The sequence below is a fragment of the Schistocerca americana genome, chromosome 8, assembly GCF_021461395.2.
Source record: "Schistocerca americana isolate TAMUIC-IGC-003095 chromosome 8, iqSchAmer2.1, whole genome shotgun sequence".
NCBI classification, from domain to species: Eukaryota; Metazoa; Arthropoda; class Insecta; order Orthoptera; family Acrididae; genus Schistocerca; species Schistocerca americana.
The window spans coordinates 56,122,571-56,139,370 of NC_060126.1; the positions used below are offsets into that span (position 1 = coordinate 56,122,571).

At 42.7% G+C, this 16,800-nt stretch overlaps 1 protein-coding gene and 1 non-coding gene across 2 annotated transcripts in view; both read left to right on the forward strand.

The window, feature by feature from the left end:
* Positions 1 to 16,800, forward strand: part of LOC124545525 (fatty acyl-CoA reductase 1-like) — a 152,080-nt gene that overhangs the window by 80,627 nt on the left and 54,653 nt on the right. The window contains exon 6 of the mRNA XM_047124473.1: positions 14,058 to 14,250. Coding sequence (XP_046980429.1) covers positions 14,058 to 14,250 — 193 coding nt within the window. The remainder of the gene's footprint in view (positions 1 to 14,057; positions 14,251 to 16,800) is intronic.
* Trnas-cga lies at positions 15,856 to 15,930 on the forward strand. Its single transcript has one exon. It is a non-coding gene; the product is annotated as a tRNA-Ser (tRNA).

A 16,800-nucleotide genomic window follows, 5' to 3' on the forward strand; every position in this document is an offset into this window, starting at 1 on the left:
GTTATTCAGTTCTCTAACATAATGCTGGTGGTTGTTTCAGAGTCGCGTTTCTGCTACTGATAAGGACTTCGAGAAATTGGCTGAACGATGGAGTGGAACAAAAAGTTTTTGTCCTCATGGGAACAGGTGTTTCAGCCATATTGTTCAGACAAGAGCTGTAAGGGCGACGAGAGATATGACGAACGGTGTTTGTTGATAGGACAATAGGCAAGACAGAGGATATGGAAATTCTTGCTCTACTCTGAACGCAGCCAGGATAATTAACTGTGCATATGATTGTGAAACATGATCAAGGTGTCTAACATCACAGATATGACGAACACAGGCAACCACAACCAGTTCCAGGTGCAGTGAGCTTTCCTAAGAAAGGCCTTGCGTGATAACATCGCTGTAATCAATAACTGGAAGTATCAGGATAACATCGCTATTATCAGTAAGTGTAAGTGTCTGTACAAGTTTATTTTTCAGGTGAAGATGGAAAAGCTTTTTATGTTTTTGTAGGGCATAATGAGATGATGATGCCTTCTTGCACATTAAATTGTCAGTCCACTTTATATTTCCGTCTTTTATTACTCATAGACTTTGCTGTAGGAGGGATGTTGATATAAATCTCATTTAGGGTTAACTATGCCGGAGATACCCGATAATTCGAGCTAATGTGCCTGCAATGACCAACCATTACCGCTTGGGTTTTGGAAGATTTGAACTTTCACCCTATCTGCTGCACCCCTTTCGACCTTTTGACAGAGGACACACATCGGTATTGAGATTCTAGATAGCTGTCTTGATGTTTATTAGTTTTACACTTGGATACAACTGGAGGTCATCATCTTACATGTGGTATTTGCAGTAGGATAAAAGTGATGACACGTCGTTCACACAGTATGGGAACAGTATAGGACCCAATACCGAACCCTGGGGGGACGCTGATACTACCTGCCTGCATTGCGACTTTGTGGTGCTGCAAATGAAGCAATACTGGCGAGACGTCAGGTACGAGCGATGGCATTGCAGTGCACTTGGCGAGAAATTTAGGCTGCTAAATTCACTTACACTTCCACTTACTAATAATAGCGATGTTATCCTGATACTTCCAGTTATTGATTACAGCGATGTTATCACGCAAGGCCTTTCTTAGGAAAGCTCACTGCACCTGGAACTGGTTGTGGTTGCCTGTGTTCGTCATATCTGTGATGTTCGACACCTTGATCATGTTTCACAATCATATGCACAGTTAATTTGCTGAAGTCAAAGAAGCACATGATAATCGCATCTTGTGCAACCATGGCAAGCTTCAGATTATCTGTTACCTTTAGTAAGGCAGAAGTTGTGCTGCGATGTTTTTCCGTAACTTGATTAGTATTAGTCTGGTAGGTTGTTTGTCGTTAGGTAGTTCGTTACCTCGTCGTGGGCTATACATTCAAAGGCTTTGGACAATGTAGGATGAATACAAATACGTTGGTAATCAGAGTGGCTTAACCAGTTCCTATTTCTGGACCTCCGGGTAAACACTTGTGGTTAAGTATATGGAAAGCAAATTTGCAATTCCCTTTCGTTAACCAAAAGTCCAGTTTTAATGTATACTTTAATTCGACTTTCGCTTCAGCTGTCTGAAAACATGTGGCTACTTTGCGAAATTTGTAGGGTGAACAGAACCATTAACCAACAATATCTGCTCAGAAGAAGGCTAAGAATTTGACGGAAATGAAGAACGGCATGGCACTTTTCTCAAACCAGGAGACAACGCTGGGATTCAAATATATCGAAAAAGTGAGCAGTCGTTTAGACTGTACGCACGTAAATTTTGTTATGTAGAAGGAAACGTTTTTGTTACGCTCTTTTGGAATGATTCAAGGCGAATTAAACAGGTCTATTTTAACAGATGAAGAGTCATTTTTTAGTCAGTAAATATCGTGAGATGACTGACATCACCTACGTACCAAACACTAGGAGACACTACTTTCAAAGATGATCTACAGTGGTGTGCAACCTCAGTGGAAATGAAATTTACGTGATCACAGTTGTTTAGCTTTATAGTCCTAATAAGTCGAAGCAATTAGCAATATCACCGTATGTACTGCATCCAGTTTGTCAGAGTGATGGTTCTCGTACACGTCTGTGACGATGGAAGAACTCCAGCCACAAAATATATAAAAAAAAAACTCGTTTCCTCTCTGTGTTCTACAGACGAGAAACGCGAACTTCCCAGCCACAAAGGCAGAGTTCAGGTAAAGTCTCAAAGTGAGTATAGGCAGAAGGAGTGCTCTCAATCACTGAACACTGCGCACTCAACGACGACTTCCTACCCAGAGGCGAAGTCCAGAATCGTATAAGTTCGTAACAGTACAGTGCCTAACCGTTCTAACTATAAACTCTTCTGAGAACAAAGACAGAAAGTTCGTCTGTAGCAACAAAGTTGATACTGAGCGACCATCAGACATGGGCGCTCAAAACGGAAGACCTCTTTCTCACAACCGCTGGCTTCCCAACAAAGCTCTGCTACCCTCCCTCATAACTCCACAAGGCGAATCATACTCTCGAGACCACGGAATATTCTCCCTCTCTACAGATTCTTCCGAACGCTGGACAACCGTATTTTAGTCTTTTGTCGTTCAGCGCGGAAAGTCTGCGAGGAAATATCTACCCCCGTTAATTAGGAATTCATATAACGTTACGCTTCTCAGAGTAAAAATCCTCGGAAATAACCCAGCCTGCGTGATTTCCAAGGTAACGCTTCCTTGTTCCTCTCTGCTGCCTCCAAGATTTTCAGAGTTTCCGGCTATCCTTCAGGCCTAGCTACAATACCTGCCAGCCGCCACTCTATTGTGCTTCAGCGCTCAGGTGCCTCGACCGTCCGGCTAGGGCAACTTCCTCTGTTAAGCAGGAACAACAGACCTGTGCGGGCTTTTCCACCCAGGGCCTGAGTTACCCCTACCGTTTCATTTCCACTGGCGTTCCAACCTCCACTAGTATAGGCAGTCATTGATTACGTCGGTTTGATAATAAAGACACTCCATCACCTTTCATGCAATAAGCGTTAACAACTATTTACAAGGTGTACGTGACAATGTCAGTCTTCTTTAAATATTCATACAGGGTGTTTCAAAAATGTCCGGTATATTTGAAACGGCAATAAAAACTAAACGAGCAGCGATAGAAATACACCGTTTGTTGCAATATGCTTGGGACAACAGTACATTTTCAGGCGGACAAACTTTCGAAATTACAGTAGTTGCAATTTTCAACAACAGATGGCGCTGCAAGTGATGTGAAACATATAGAAGACAACGCAGTCTGTGGGTGCGCCATTCTGTATGTCGTCTTTCTGCTGTAAGCGTGTGCTGTTCACAACGTGCAAGTGTGCTGTAGACAACATGGTTTATTCCTTAGAACAGAGGATTTTTCTGGTGATGGAATTCCACCGCCTAGAACACAGTGTTGTTGCAACAAGACGAAGTTTTCAACGGAGGTTTAATGTAACCAAAGGACCGAAAAGCTATACAATAAAGGATCTGTTTGAAAAATTTCAACGGACTGGGAACGTGACGGATGAACGTGCTGGAAAGGTAGGGCGACCAGGTACGGCAACCACAGAGGGCAACGCGCAGCTAGTGCAGCAGGTGATCCAACAGCGGCCTCGGGTTTCCGTTCGCCGTGTTGCAGCTGCGGTCCAAATGACGCCAACGTCCACGTATCGTCTCATGCGCCAGAGTTTACACCTCTATCCATACAAAATTCAACCATTGCAACCCCTCAGCGCCGCTGCCATTGCTGCACGAGAGACATTCGCTAACGATATAGTGCACAGGATTGATGACGGCGATATGCATGTGGGCAGCATTTGGTTTACTGACGAAGCTTATTTTTACCTGGACGGCTTCGTCAATAAACAGAACTGGCGCATATGGGGAACCGAAAAGCCCCATGTTGCAGTCCCATCGTCCCTGCTTCCTCAAAAAGTACTGGTCTGGGCCGCCATTTCTTCCAAAGGAATCATTGGCCCATTTTTCAGATCCGAAACGATTACTGGATCTCGCTATCTGGACATTCCTCGTGAATTTGTGGCGGTACAAACTGCCTTAGACGACACTGCGAACACCTCGTGGTTTATGCAAGATGGTGCCCGGCCACATCGCACGGCCGACGTCTTTAATTTCCTGAATGAATATTTCGATGATCGTGTGATTGCTTTGGGCTATCCGAAACATACAGGAGGTGGCGTGGATTGGCCTCCCTATTCGCCAGACATGAACCCCTGTGACTTCTTTCTGTGGGGACACTTGAAAGACCAGGTGTACCGCCAGAATCCAGAAACAATTGAACAGCTGAAGCAGTACATCTCATCTGCATGTGAAGCCATTCCGCCAGACACGTTGTCAAAGGTTTCGGGTAATTTCATTCAGAGACTACGCCATATTATTGCTATGCATGGTGGATATGTGGAAAATATCGTACTATAGAGCTTCCCAGACCGCAGCACCATCTGTTGTTGAAAATTGTAACTACTGTAATTTCGAAAGTTTGTCTGCCTGAAAATGTACTGTTGTCCCAAGCATATTGCAACAAACGGTGTATTTCTATCGCTGCTCGTTTAGTTTTTATTGCCGTTTCAAATATGCCGGTCATTTTTGAAACACCCTGTATATACGATGTACAACCTGTCAAATGATATCTAATTCCGGTTGTAAATCAGGGCAAAGTATGTAGATGAGTGCTTGTAAGGTGCGAAATTATAGCCACCTTACAACAATATTTTAAGGTGTAACACTCTCTTTTTGGAAACAAGAATTAAAAAAACACAGTTTGTGCCATATTCTTGGTTTCCACGGAATAAAACTTCTTTTAAACCAGATAATTTTTGTTTCTTAACCGCACGGGATTATCCGAGCGGTCTTGGCGCTTCAGTCATGGACTGTGCGGCTGGTCCAGGCGGAGGTTCGAGTCCTCCCTCGGGCATGGGTGTGTGTGTTTGTCCTTAGGATAATTTAGGTTAAGTAGTGTGTAAGCTTAAGGGCTGATGACCTTAGCAGTTGAATCCCATAAGATTTCACACACATTTCAACATTTTGTATTTTATTCTCCTGGAAACAAAATAGATTTTGACATTCCCTATTCATCCAAAGGATGAATAAAAAGAAACGTTAAAAAGATTAACAGCGCCGTTTTTATTCATCTCTCTCTGAAGGATGAATAGGAACACCAATTTTATAAATTTAGAAATATTAGGGGCTGAGACAGAGAGTAAAATAATGAGAAGCGCACGTAATTCACTGACGGAAAAGAGATCACAGCACGAAAACTTTTAAAATAGTAATGAAATTTCGGGAATGCATTTGGTTAGGTAACATGTTTAAGTGATTAACATTGCAAGATCACAGGTTAATGTAAGCACGAGATAAGCCATTTCAAATGTGAAATGCTGGTACAATTATAACCGGTATAATCGCCAGAATGTTTTATGCAAGGATGCAAATGTGCGTACATTGTGTTGGACGGGTGCCGGATGTCAATTTGTGGCATGGACGTCCGTGCCTATTGCACAACTTGGTCGCTCAGTAAAGGGACGGTTAATGTGCTTATGGATGACGCTCGAGTTGTTGCCCATTAGTGGTCGATTGGAGACAGAGCAGACCAAGGCAACATGTCGACACTCTGTAGAGCACGTCGGGTTGCAACAGCGGTGTTTGGGTGAATTTCATCCCTTTGGAAGACACCTCGTAGAATACTGTTCATAAATGGCAACACAACAGGTCGAATCACCAGAGTGACGTACAAATTTGCGATCACAGTGCGTGGGATAACCACCAACTGCTACAGCTGACATACGAAATAGCATCGCAGACCGTAACCTCTGGTGTAGGTCCAAAGTGCCTAGCACGTGGGCATATTTGTTGCAGGCTTCTCAATTGGCCTCCTCCTAACCGACATACGGCCATCATTGGTACCGAGGCAGAACCAGCTTTCATCGTAAAATGCAGCAGACGGCAATCCTTACCTACAATGACCTCTGGCTTCACGCCACTGAAGTCGCAAACGGCGATAGTTTGAGGTCAGTTGAATCTACGTTACAGGGCGTTTGGCTCGGAGCTGTCCTTGAAGTAACCAATTTGTAACAGTTCGTTGTGTCACTGTGGTGCCATCTGCTGCTCATACTGCTACTGCATATGCAGTATGATGCGCCAGAGCCATACGCTGAACCCGACGGTCTCCCCACGTGATAGTAGCCCTTTATTTAGAGCGACCGTAGATCCTCGTAGCCACCGCTGCCAGCAGTCATGTACATTTGCTACATTCCTGCCACTTATGTCTGCAATAGTACAGAAGGAACATCCAACTTCTCGTAGCCCTTTTACACCACCTCGTTCAAACTAAGTGTGTTGACAATGGCGTCTTTGTCGCCATAAAGGCGTTCTTGACTAACGCCAACTCATCGCGTGAAGTCTCAAAGGTAACTAACGCTCACGACCGTTACAGCTTGTATTTAAACAAACGTGATTTGCATCCTGATAGTGACTCTACTAGCACCACCCTTATTCGACAGCCGTGACATTTTATTAGACATCATCTTTCAGATATACAAACTTTCGTTTATATTGCCCAGATCCTTTTTGGTGTTACGATTTTTTTACGTTAGGGTATGTTTTTCACTCTGGTTTATTTAACTTCAGTTCAGCCAAGTCCATCTGTATTGCAATAATTCCTTGATACAAGCAAGTTCGCGTTAGACAATATCAACAGAGAGGTGAGGCTAGCTAGTAGGCTTCGAATGCGCAGAGTTAACCTCACTATCAGACTCTTGGCGTCGGTGCGGTCGCTTCTTAAATTGTGAACTGGCCTCGTGTGCTGCTGAGGGCGTCCTAACCGGCCGTGGATTGGCGGGGCAGTCGCACGATTTACTGCCGACTTCTTGATGTTGACTGCCTTGTGTGGTGTCGAAAGTGTACGACACTACAATAAAATCATAAGTTAGATCCATAATTAATTACGGGTTTAGAACTTAGAAAAGCTTTGGAATACTTAAGATCGAATAAAGCAGAAGTGATAAATAACATTCAACCAGAATTTCCAAAATCATTGGGTGAGTGGCAGCAAAACAACTACTCATGTTGGTGTGTATAATTTGTGAGACTGCCGATATACCATCTAGAATGCAACGGGAAAACATCATCCACACAATTTCGAAAATTGCAAGAACCGACAAGTGCGAGAATTATTGTCCGATAAGTTCAACAGCTCATGCATCCAGCTTGCTGACAAGAATAATATACAGATTAATGGGAAAGAAAATTGAAGATATGTTAAATGACGGCCAGTTTGTCTTTTGGTAATGTAAAGGACCACAGAGGCAGTTCTTACGTTGCGGCTGATAACGGAAACAAGACTAAAGAAAAATCAAGACCCGTTTATAGGATTTGTCAACCTGGAAGAAGCGTTCACCAATGTCAGATGGTATAAGATGTTCGAAATTATGAGAAAAATAGGGGTGAGCTATAGAGAAAAATGGATAATACACAATATTTACAAGAGCCAAGAGTGGAGGACCAAGAACTACGGACTCTTATTAAAAATGGTTTAAGGCCAGCGTGTAGTCTTGAGCCCCCAGAAAGTAATTGAGCATGTGAGTTGCAAGCGCTACTCTGAGATGAAGAATTTCTCTCACAGGAGAGAAATTAGTGATGGGCACGAAACACGTAATCCCATCCATATTTTACGGCGTAAGAACGTAATGCCCCCGCAGAATTATTCTCGACTCCTACCTATCGATGCCACGCTATTAACCCTTTCCTAGTTAAAATTTATGTTACAACTTATGATACGTATATTTGGAAAATAAAATTTATCTGCTGTCTTGCATTATGACCAGTAATAGAATTTCGCTACCAGAACAAAATTTAAGCCTCTCGATTTTGAAATTCATTGTGGTGGAACACATGTGTCCATCCTTTTATTTGGACCTAGGATTTTCGAAGTTAAATTTTTGTTTGCAGAGCGATATTATCAACATGGCAGTATTGTAAAAAAGGTACACAAACCAGAACAAACTTATTCTCGTGACAATTGAAGACATAAAATATCGCACATAAAGTTACAACATAATAATACTAATGTTTTCCAGGTTCTATTTAGTTTGCTGGGTCGTATACGCCCCGATAAAATTATGTAGGTTCTACAAACCAGCAGAATTACTAAGGCGTGTAGTAATGTTTCAGAATTATGTTTAATACGTGTGAATCTGATATTCGCGAAACAGACATACTGTGCCACCCCAGCTGATGGCTCACAGCCTTCTATGAGGGTGTCTCTACCGCATCATGGCCTGTTTCTATAGGGTCCTGTGTGGGCGTGGGATTCATTCTCGCTGTTTGTATCTCCGAGTTAACAAAGAGTTTGTGACTAGGGGGTGTCTCTCAAACGCCTGTTTATAAATCATAACAAAGAGACGCGTTCGATAACAACTTACTAGACTTCCAACTCCTTTGTTATTTGTTACGCTATGTAGGGCCGTCTTAGCGAGACACCATGGTTACTGTCAATGGATTTTCGTTCCGCTTTATTAGAAGTATGTGCAGAAAAGTAAATTGCAATTCGAAATCGCAAGATGGTCGTACGGCACCTATGATGAGCTTTATACAGGACGAAAGCTATTTGTAGGGTAGTTTATCAGCGGCGAGCGTATTGGGCCGAAGATGCTGCTGCTCGAAGTGCTTTTACTTTTTTTTTTTTATTGAAGACGCGAATTCAGGTGTCTCATGCACTGCTAAGGTAGAGCGCAAGCTTCGAACAGAGCCTCTCGAATTTTCAGCGCCAACAAATGGAAATGTAATCTGTCGAAAAAATACATTTTATAAGTAGGTCAAATTTCAAAGTTCGTCATACATTCATTAAGAGGAACGGCGAGACATTCCGCAGTTTCTACTACGGTAGCAGCGTTGCCTTAAGTATCTGTAGCTTTCAACTGATCATCTCGAATCCTCAGAAACGGAAAAGGTTCACCAATATTAGGGTGCAAGACATCGTTTTTAGAAGGAACATACAAATCCACAGGACAAACACTGGAACTCTAAAGCAGTTTTCGTGACAGTTTAACAGAAATTTAAAAAACTAACATCTCTTAATTAATATTCATTCTTTGAAATTTAATTTTCGTTACGTTTCATGTATGGCAACGTTTTATGCTCGGATTGTACGTAGTATATGCGTTTCGGATTCCTTACTGTAGTGCAGAAACAGCTATAAAACACGGAGTAATCTTTAAAAGTCGGGTATTCTTTTCCGCTGACATTTGCTTGGCTGTTATGCTTATATTGTTCACGGTACTATTTCCTGTAATGATACACTCGTCATGGACACGAACAGGAAATGCATGCTTCCGGTATATTACATTAAATACAAATCGGCACGAGAATTTGTTTTTTGACACAGTTATACGTCATATTTTCTAAATGTTTCTAACAATTGTCTAAAGTTTAAAACATCAATACGACAAGAATTTAACCACAGAAATTTCGACATCAGTTTTTATCAAAATTTTTCACACTTAAATCTATTCCGGCCTTTCAAAAAAATGGTTCAAATGGCTCTGAGCACTATGGGACTCAACTTCTGAGGTCATCAGTCCCCTAGAACTTAGAACTACTTAAGCCTAACTAACTTAAGGACATCACACACATCCATGCCCGAGGCAGGATTCGAACCTGCGACCGTAGCAGTCGCGCGGTTCCGGACTGAGGCGCCCAGAACCGCTCGGCCACCGCGGCCGGCGAATGTTTTATGACCCATCATCCAGGAACTAAGAACTCTTCAACGACAGCGATTCCGGAACAAATGAGATACAATAAACTGACGAGCCAAAACATTACGACCATCTGTTTAATAGCTTGTTTGTCCGTCTTTGGAACGAAATACGTAACATCAGAGTGAAGTACAAAGGAGACGCTATATTAAAACGTACTCCATTACTGTTAATTTCAAATTCACAACCAGTTATTTGTTCTCACCCAGATTTTAAAGACATTGGTGTACATACAATTAGGTGGAGAAAGTTTGATGAATTAAAAAATGCTTGTAAAAAGCCGTATCCTCTGGGTTTCTTTCAATTACTTCAAATGTATAATATTGATTATTGAAATGAAACACTGTTCTAATGTAGTAATTCATTTATTTACAATTTTGTACAATACAAATGTTTTTTACAATAAATACAAGATATTATATTCAAGCTTGTTTAATTTCATATTGTCCCTTGTACACGGATGATTCATGATTCCTTTTCACATTTGACGTATAAATCATATCAGATACCTGAACATTTGGTACATTTTCTCTGGGATAATGAGTTTCCAAACCATCTGAATAAACAGAACATTCAGCAATAACTTCAAACAACGTTTGAGTATCAGTATATTTAACAATATCATTATTTAAACTGCCAGTGTTTAAAGCATATGTAGGGTTTATGCCTACATGAAGACTAGGTTGGACATTTGTATCATGGAGTCTAATATTGTACCCAGCAGAAGCAATATCTGCCTTTTCTATTAAATCATCATATCCAGAGAAATCATCATTCGTTACTGGAGTAATAGCTTGCACTAATTGTTCCTGAATTTGAGCTGGTTGCAAAGGTGTTTTTGAAAAATTGTCACATGCCATAAACGGATTACAGTGCTTGTCACCACTAATTGTATACCGTTGAGGTACTCCTTGTGCAGTAGCTGCAATAGGGAATATATCAACATTTGCAACTTTTGGTATTTTGATAAAACCTAATGTTGGTTTATAGTCATAGATAACAATAACACTGCCATTATGAGAATCTGCATCTACCTCAGAAACAGACGATTGAACACATTTCCATCCCCAATTATGCAGTCCTTCTACCTTTGTACTAGACACACGGGCATAATAATATTTCAAATTAATGGGTTGTCCGAATTCATGGGCAGGTACTGTAGTTACAAACGATTCTTCATTATACTTATACGCATACCACGATTTCCAAATTGGATTAAAATTACGTTTATGATCTGTACTACTTGTTTCCATAGGAGCTGATGAGCCAAATGCAGTAGGCGTAACATTAATACCAGGTATTTTTAAATTGATACCCACAGAAGTAATCATATTCTTATTTTGATTTAAAGTTGCAAGTTCAGAGTCACTTGAATTTGCTGGGAAAGCAATCCTGGGATTACGTGCAATCACTTGTGCAGAGCAATGAACAATTCTACTACCATGTGGTAATAAATCAAATTCAGAGGGGGTCATGTACAAAAATGGTCGATCAACAGGAATTTCTGCCAAACCCAGATGGGTTCCACATGAGTAACATCAACCGAGACATCAACGTGAGTTCACTATAGTGTTCCTTAACCCACTGCTGCAAGCTACTGGCTCCGTGACATGGGCAATGACACTGCTGAAAGATGACATCGCCGTCGGGGAAGACACTAGGCATGAAGGGATGCAGGTGGATCGCAGCTGTCAGCTTGTCTTAGATCACTACCACAGGTCCCATTCAAGAGCAAAAGAATGTCTCCCACAGCATAATACTGGTCCCACCAGCCTGCGTCCGTGGCGCACTGCACGTTTCGAGCCAACGTTCACCTCGATGTTAGCGTTTGTGGAGACGACAATCGACGTAATGCAGGAGAAATGTAATTCACCCGAATAGCCGACACGTTTCCATTGATCGACGGTCGAATCCCGATTGTCCCGTGTCTACTGCAGTCGTAATTGATGATGTCGTTGGGTCAACATGTGAACACATAGGGTGCTCCGCTGCGGAGCTCTATGCTCAACAATGTATAATGAGTGCTGTGCTCCAAAACAATTGTATGTGCGCCAGCATTGTGGTCTTTCGGCAGAGATGCCACAGATCACCGCCTCCGAACCCGACGTTCTGTGAAGAGTCGTGTATGTCGATCCATTTAGCAAATACTAGTAATTCCACTGTCCTTGTATCGCTTTACGTAGATGCTCACGACAGTAGCACGTGACCATTCAACCTGATGCGCTATTTTCGACATACTCGTTCATAGGTTAGCGTAATAATAATCTGCCCTTTGTCAAAGTCGCTTATCTAATTGGATTTCTCTATTTGCAGCCCACATCTTCGCTAGAGTGATCGCCCGTCCATGTATGCTCCGCATACATACTTCTACCACGTCACATGCCCGCAAGGGCATCAGGCAGCATTCAATGTTGCGGTGGGCCGGGGTCATAATGTTTTGGCTCATCAGTGTATAAATTGTGATTCATTCCGTGTAACTTCATTTTAGGTAATCTCACATCGTTTTAAAAGAATGGATGTGGGGTACATTCAAAATAAAAGGTCAATATATGAACAGTGGCCATGGGCGTTTGAATACAACCACCAACCCATGCCAAGGAACAGTAAAAGTAACAGGAAAAGTAAAGTAATGAAGGAAAGGAACACAATTTTCAGTGCTGATGTGTACGTCTGAAATATCCAGTACGCTGGAAAGAAAAAATCACATTTCAGCCAATCACGAATGGCAGGAGGTGGCAAATGGTGAGGGAAAACAGGGCGATCCCTTTTCTGGTATGATCTTTAGACCTTGTTTATTGTGGGAGCCGTGTAGTGCTGATGGCAGTGTCTTGTGAGCGCATCCCAGCTCTGCACTGGTGTCTTGTGAACACCACCTTGCACTGACTGTGGCACCTTGTGAGAGCCACTTAGTGTACTGTGAGTGCTGCATAGTGCTGTGGGCTGCACACCACTGACAGTGGTGTTTTAATGAGCGAGATCTACTGCTAGCCAAGTGCCTTCTAGCTCTTGTCATGGTGTCTTGTGAGAGCTGCCTAGCACTGGCCATAGCATCTTGTGAGTGCCACATCATGGTAGCCATGATGTCTTCTGAGTGCCACCTAGTGCTAATAACCACAGTGTCTTGTTAACACCTCCTAGCTCTGGTCATAGCGCCTTATGAGAGCTTCCTAGCCCTGAACATAGTTTCTTCTGAGTGTCTCATAATCATGGCCATGATATCTTCTGAGTGCTGCCTAGCGCTATTATCCACAGTGTCTTGTGAACACCTCCTAGCTCTGGTCATAGTGGGATATCAGAGCTGCCCAATACTGACCACAGTGTGTTGTGAGTCCCTCATCATGGTGGCCGCGATGTCTTGTGACTGCTACCTAGCGCTACTAGCCGCAGTGTCCTGTGAACACCTAGCTCTGGTCATAGTGCCTTATGAGAGATGCCCACCACTGACCACAGTGTCTTCTGAGAGCCTCATCATGCTGGCCATGGTGTCTCGTGAGTGCTTCCCAGTGTCTTGTGGGTATCTCCTAGCTCTGGCCATGGTGTCTTGTGACCTTTCAGCACTGACACTAGCATCTTGTGAGCACTGCCTAATGTTGGCCACAGTTTCTTCTGTGTACCTCTTTGCGCTGGCCACTGATATCTTTTAAGTGCAGGTTATTGCTGGCCTTGTCATCTTTTGAGCACTGCGCAGCACTGGCTGTAGTGTGTTGTGAACACGACCTGGGGCTGTCCACAGCTTCTTTTGAGTGCTGCCTACAGCTTCCCACGGTGTCTTATTAACGCTATCTACTGCTGGCTGCAGTTTATGAGCACCACCAAAAAAAATGGTTCAAAGGGCTCTGAGCACTATGGGACTCAACATCTGAGGTCATCAGTCCCCTAGAACTTAGAACTGCTTAAACCTAACTAACCTAAGGACATCACACACATCCATGCCCGAGGCAGGATTCGAACCTGCGACCGTAGCAGTCACGCGGTTCCGGACTGAAGTGCCTAGAACCGCACGGCCACCGCGGCCGGCTATGAGAACCACATTTGCTGGCCATGTTATCTTGTGAACACCAACCAGAGCTGGTCACTGTGTCTCGTGAGTGACGCATAGCGCAGGCTGCAGTGATTGCTGCGTCTGTGTGACCTCCGTACTCGTGTCCAGTTCAAAACCTAAGTTCATGTTCGTGCGTGATAAGAGAGTTTTCACTACTGCAGTTTAGTGAACTGTTGACATATTCCAATACCAGCTGTGTAACTGACATCATTGGTTCTGCAGTGATTCCGACGTACAAGGAGCCGATGCCGGGCTGGGTGGACAACACGAACGGCCCCGTCGGAGTGCTGCTGGCCGCCGGCAAGGGTCTGCTGCGCTGCGCCTACGGCGACCCAGACGCCAACGGTGACCTCATCCCAGTCGACTGCACTGCTAATGCCATCATCGCCCTCGTCTGGCATTTCGCCCAAACCAAGTAAGTATTACAACATATTTTTAATTTGCTTGTAGCCTATCTGGCATAACACTAGCTGCCACCCAGCCATTCACCACATGCTAAAATCACTCTTTCATTCTGAAGCAAAATGTGCACTCTTCACCAAGAGCAGGCATTGTCTGCAGGGGCAGCGACTGTTAAATCTAAGTTTTCTAAAACAGCCACAAGTCGTACTTTGTATATTTTTATTAAGACCAGTTTCGCTCTTCAAATGACCAAGAGTATCATCAAAATATACAGTTTAAAGTTGTCTGACAGCATTCAAGATTGATTATAGAGTTGGCTGTGGAATGGTACTTGAATTACGTAACCATTATGGTACCTCACCTGAACCTCTCGATACCAGTAATATTCTACTGTATTTCTGTTAACTACTTATCATATTTCTGAGACAACATTCAGATTTGATTTCACTTTTGATACATCGATATGTTTATATTGCAATGATATTATTCTTATGTGTATTCTTTCTTTTGTCAGTATTGACGTACTTGTAACTCTGATTTTTGGGCGCGTAAGCGATTATTAGTTAGTTGTTAACTTGTTAGAGAGTCGGACCTCGAAAAAGTCAAGTCGTAGACGTCATGTTGGAAAGACGAATATTGTCGTCAGCTTATGAAATGTGAACTTTAACAGTGACTGTGAGGAAGATGTTTTCAAGTATGTTTTCTATTGTGAAGTGATGTTTTGTGTGTTACGTGATATTGCAATAAAAGCGATTAAAAGGAAGTGTAACTTAAATTCGGAGTGCTGATTATTTTTTTCCATCACTATTGTGCTAACTTTGAAATGTTTAATCTCCAAGAATGGTTTGAGAAGCGCATCTACAAAACTTTTGAATATAGCAGAATAAAACCTAGGCCTCTTTGCATCCGAGCTTAGAATCATAATCACCTAGATTTTCAACGATTGAGGCATCATAATACGAGACCAGCATTGGAAACACAAAAAGATGAGTGCCTAGTTTTCTCATTATTACATAAAATGACTATTAACTGTGCTCTAATGACACCTGCCACATAATATGACTGATGTTGCCCGAAAATGCAGTATTTAGCAACGTGAGCAACACCACAATCGTTATTAAAATTTTGATCTTTGTTGTGGCAGGGTTGTTAGAGCTGACAGCTCTAAAGATTAATTTGGCTATATTATAGCACTTAAACTTACATTTAAAGTACAGTAGTAAATGATGACATCCTTGCAGAACTAGCACTCCTGAAAGAAATGATATAGTGGAGACATGGCTTAGACACAGCCTGGTGGATGTTTCCAGAATGAGATTTTCACCCTGCAGCCGGAGTGTGCGCTGATATGAAACTTCCTGGCAGATTAAAACTGTGTGCCCGACCGAGACTCGAACTCGGGACCTTTGTCTTTCGCGGGCAAGTGCTCCACCAACTGAGCTACCGAAGCACGACTCACGCCCGGTACTCACAGCTTTACTACTGCCAGTATCTCCGCTATATCCTTTCTTTCAGGAGTGCTAGTTCTGCAAGGTTCGCAGGAGAGCTTCTGTAAAGTTTGGAAGGTAGGAGACGAGATACTGGCAGAAGTAAAGCTGTGAGTACCGGGCGTGAGTCGTGCTTCGGTAGCTCAGTTGGTAGAGCATTTGCCCGCGAAAGGCAAAGGTCCCGAGTTCGAGTCTCGGTCGGGCACACAGTTTTAATCTGCCAGGAAGTTTCAAAGAGTCCAGTGTTTCAGATAGCCGTTGGCCTAGCTATATTTTACGTAACTATTGGAAGAACGTGCATTCTGTTGCTGTCCTATTGTGCAGGGCCAAATCTTAAATATTACACACTTCCTTCAGCCTGCGAAAACTGAGCAGCTCAGTTGTTTATTTGCATTAGGTGCGGTCTAGCGTGGACTTCAAATGGCTAGGAAAAATATAATTTACTTATAAGTAATTCCTGATAAAACCGCAAAAAGACATCACTTATGGGTACCAAAAGTACCAATTGTGGTTACGGCCATTTCTATAATTCACATTCTGGACAAACTGTAAGAGTTTTTTATGTATGCTCATAAGATGATCGCTTCAGTTGAAAGTTTTTTCGATATCATTATCCGTTAGCGAGATGTATACGTCAGATGTTACCATACATATGCATGTAACATATGCAAGTAATATAATGTCCGAGACATAAATGTACAGGGTGTCCATATGTGAAGTTTCAATTTCAAAACGACGTCAAATTTGAATGGCGAATTACTGGCACAGGAGAAACAAATTAACGAAAATTTTACCCATTGATGGCACTGAATGCGTCAGCAGGTGGAAACCAACAGACGCGCAGTGCGCGGCTGTTCCTCAGTTTGCATCCGAGACGCTGAACATGGCTCTCTCCATCAAGGATCGCGCTGTTAGTAAAGCTAGAATAGTGACTGTACGCCAGTAGTCCTGCAGAAGTTCCGGACAATTGAGGGTATGAGAAAAGGCATTGGTCCGATGTCTGACAAGTGTCTGTAGAAAATAATTACAAAATTCGAAAAGACAGATTCTTTTCAAGTGCAGTCGAGGGAGGAAAG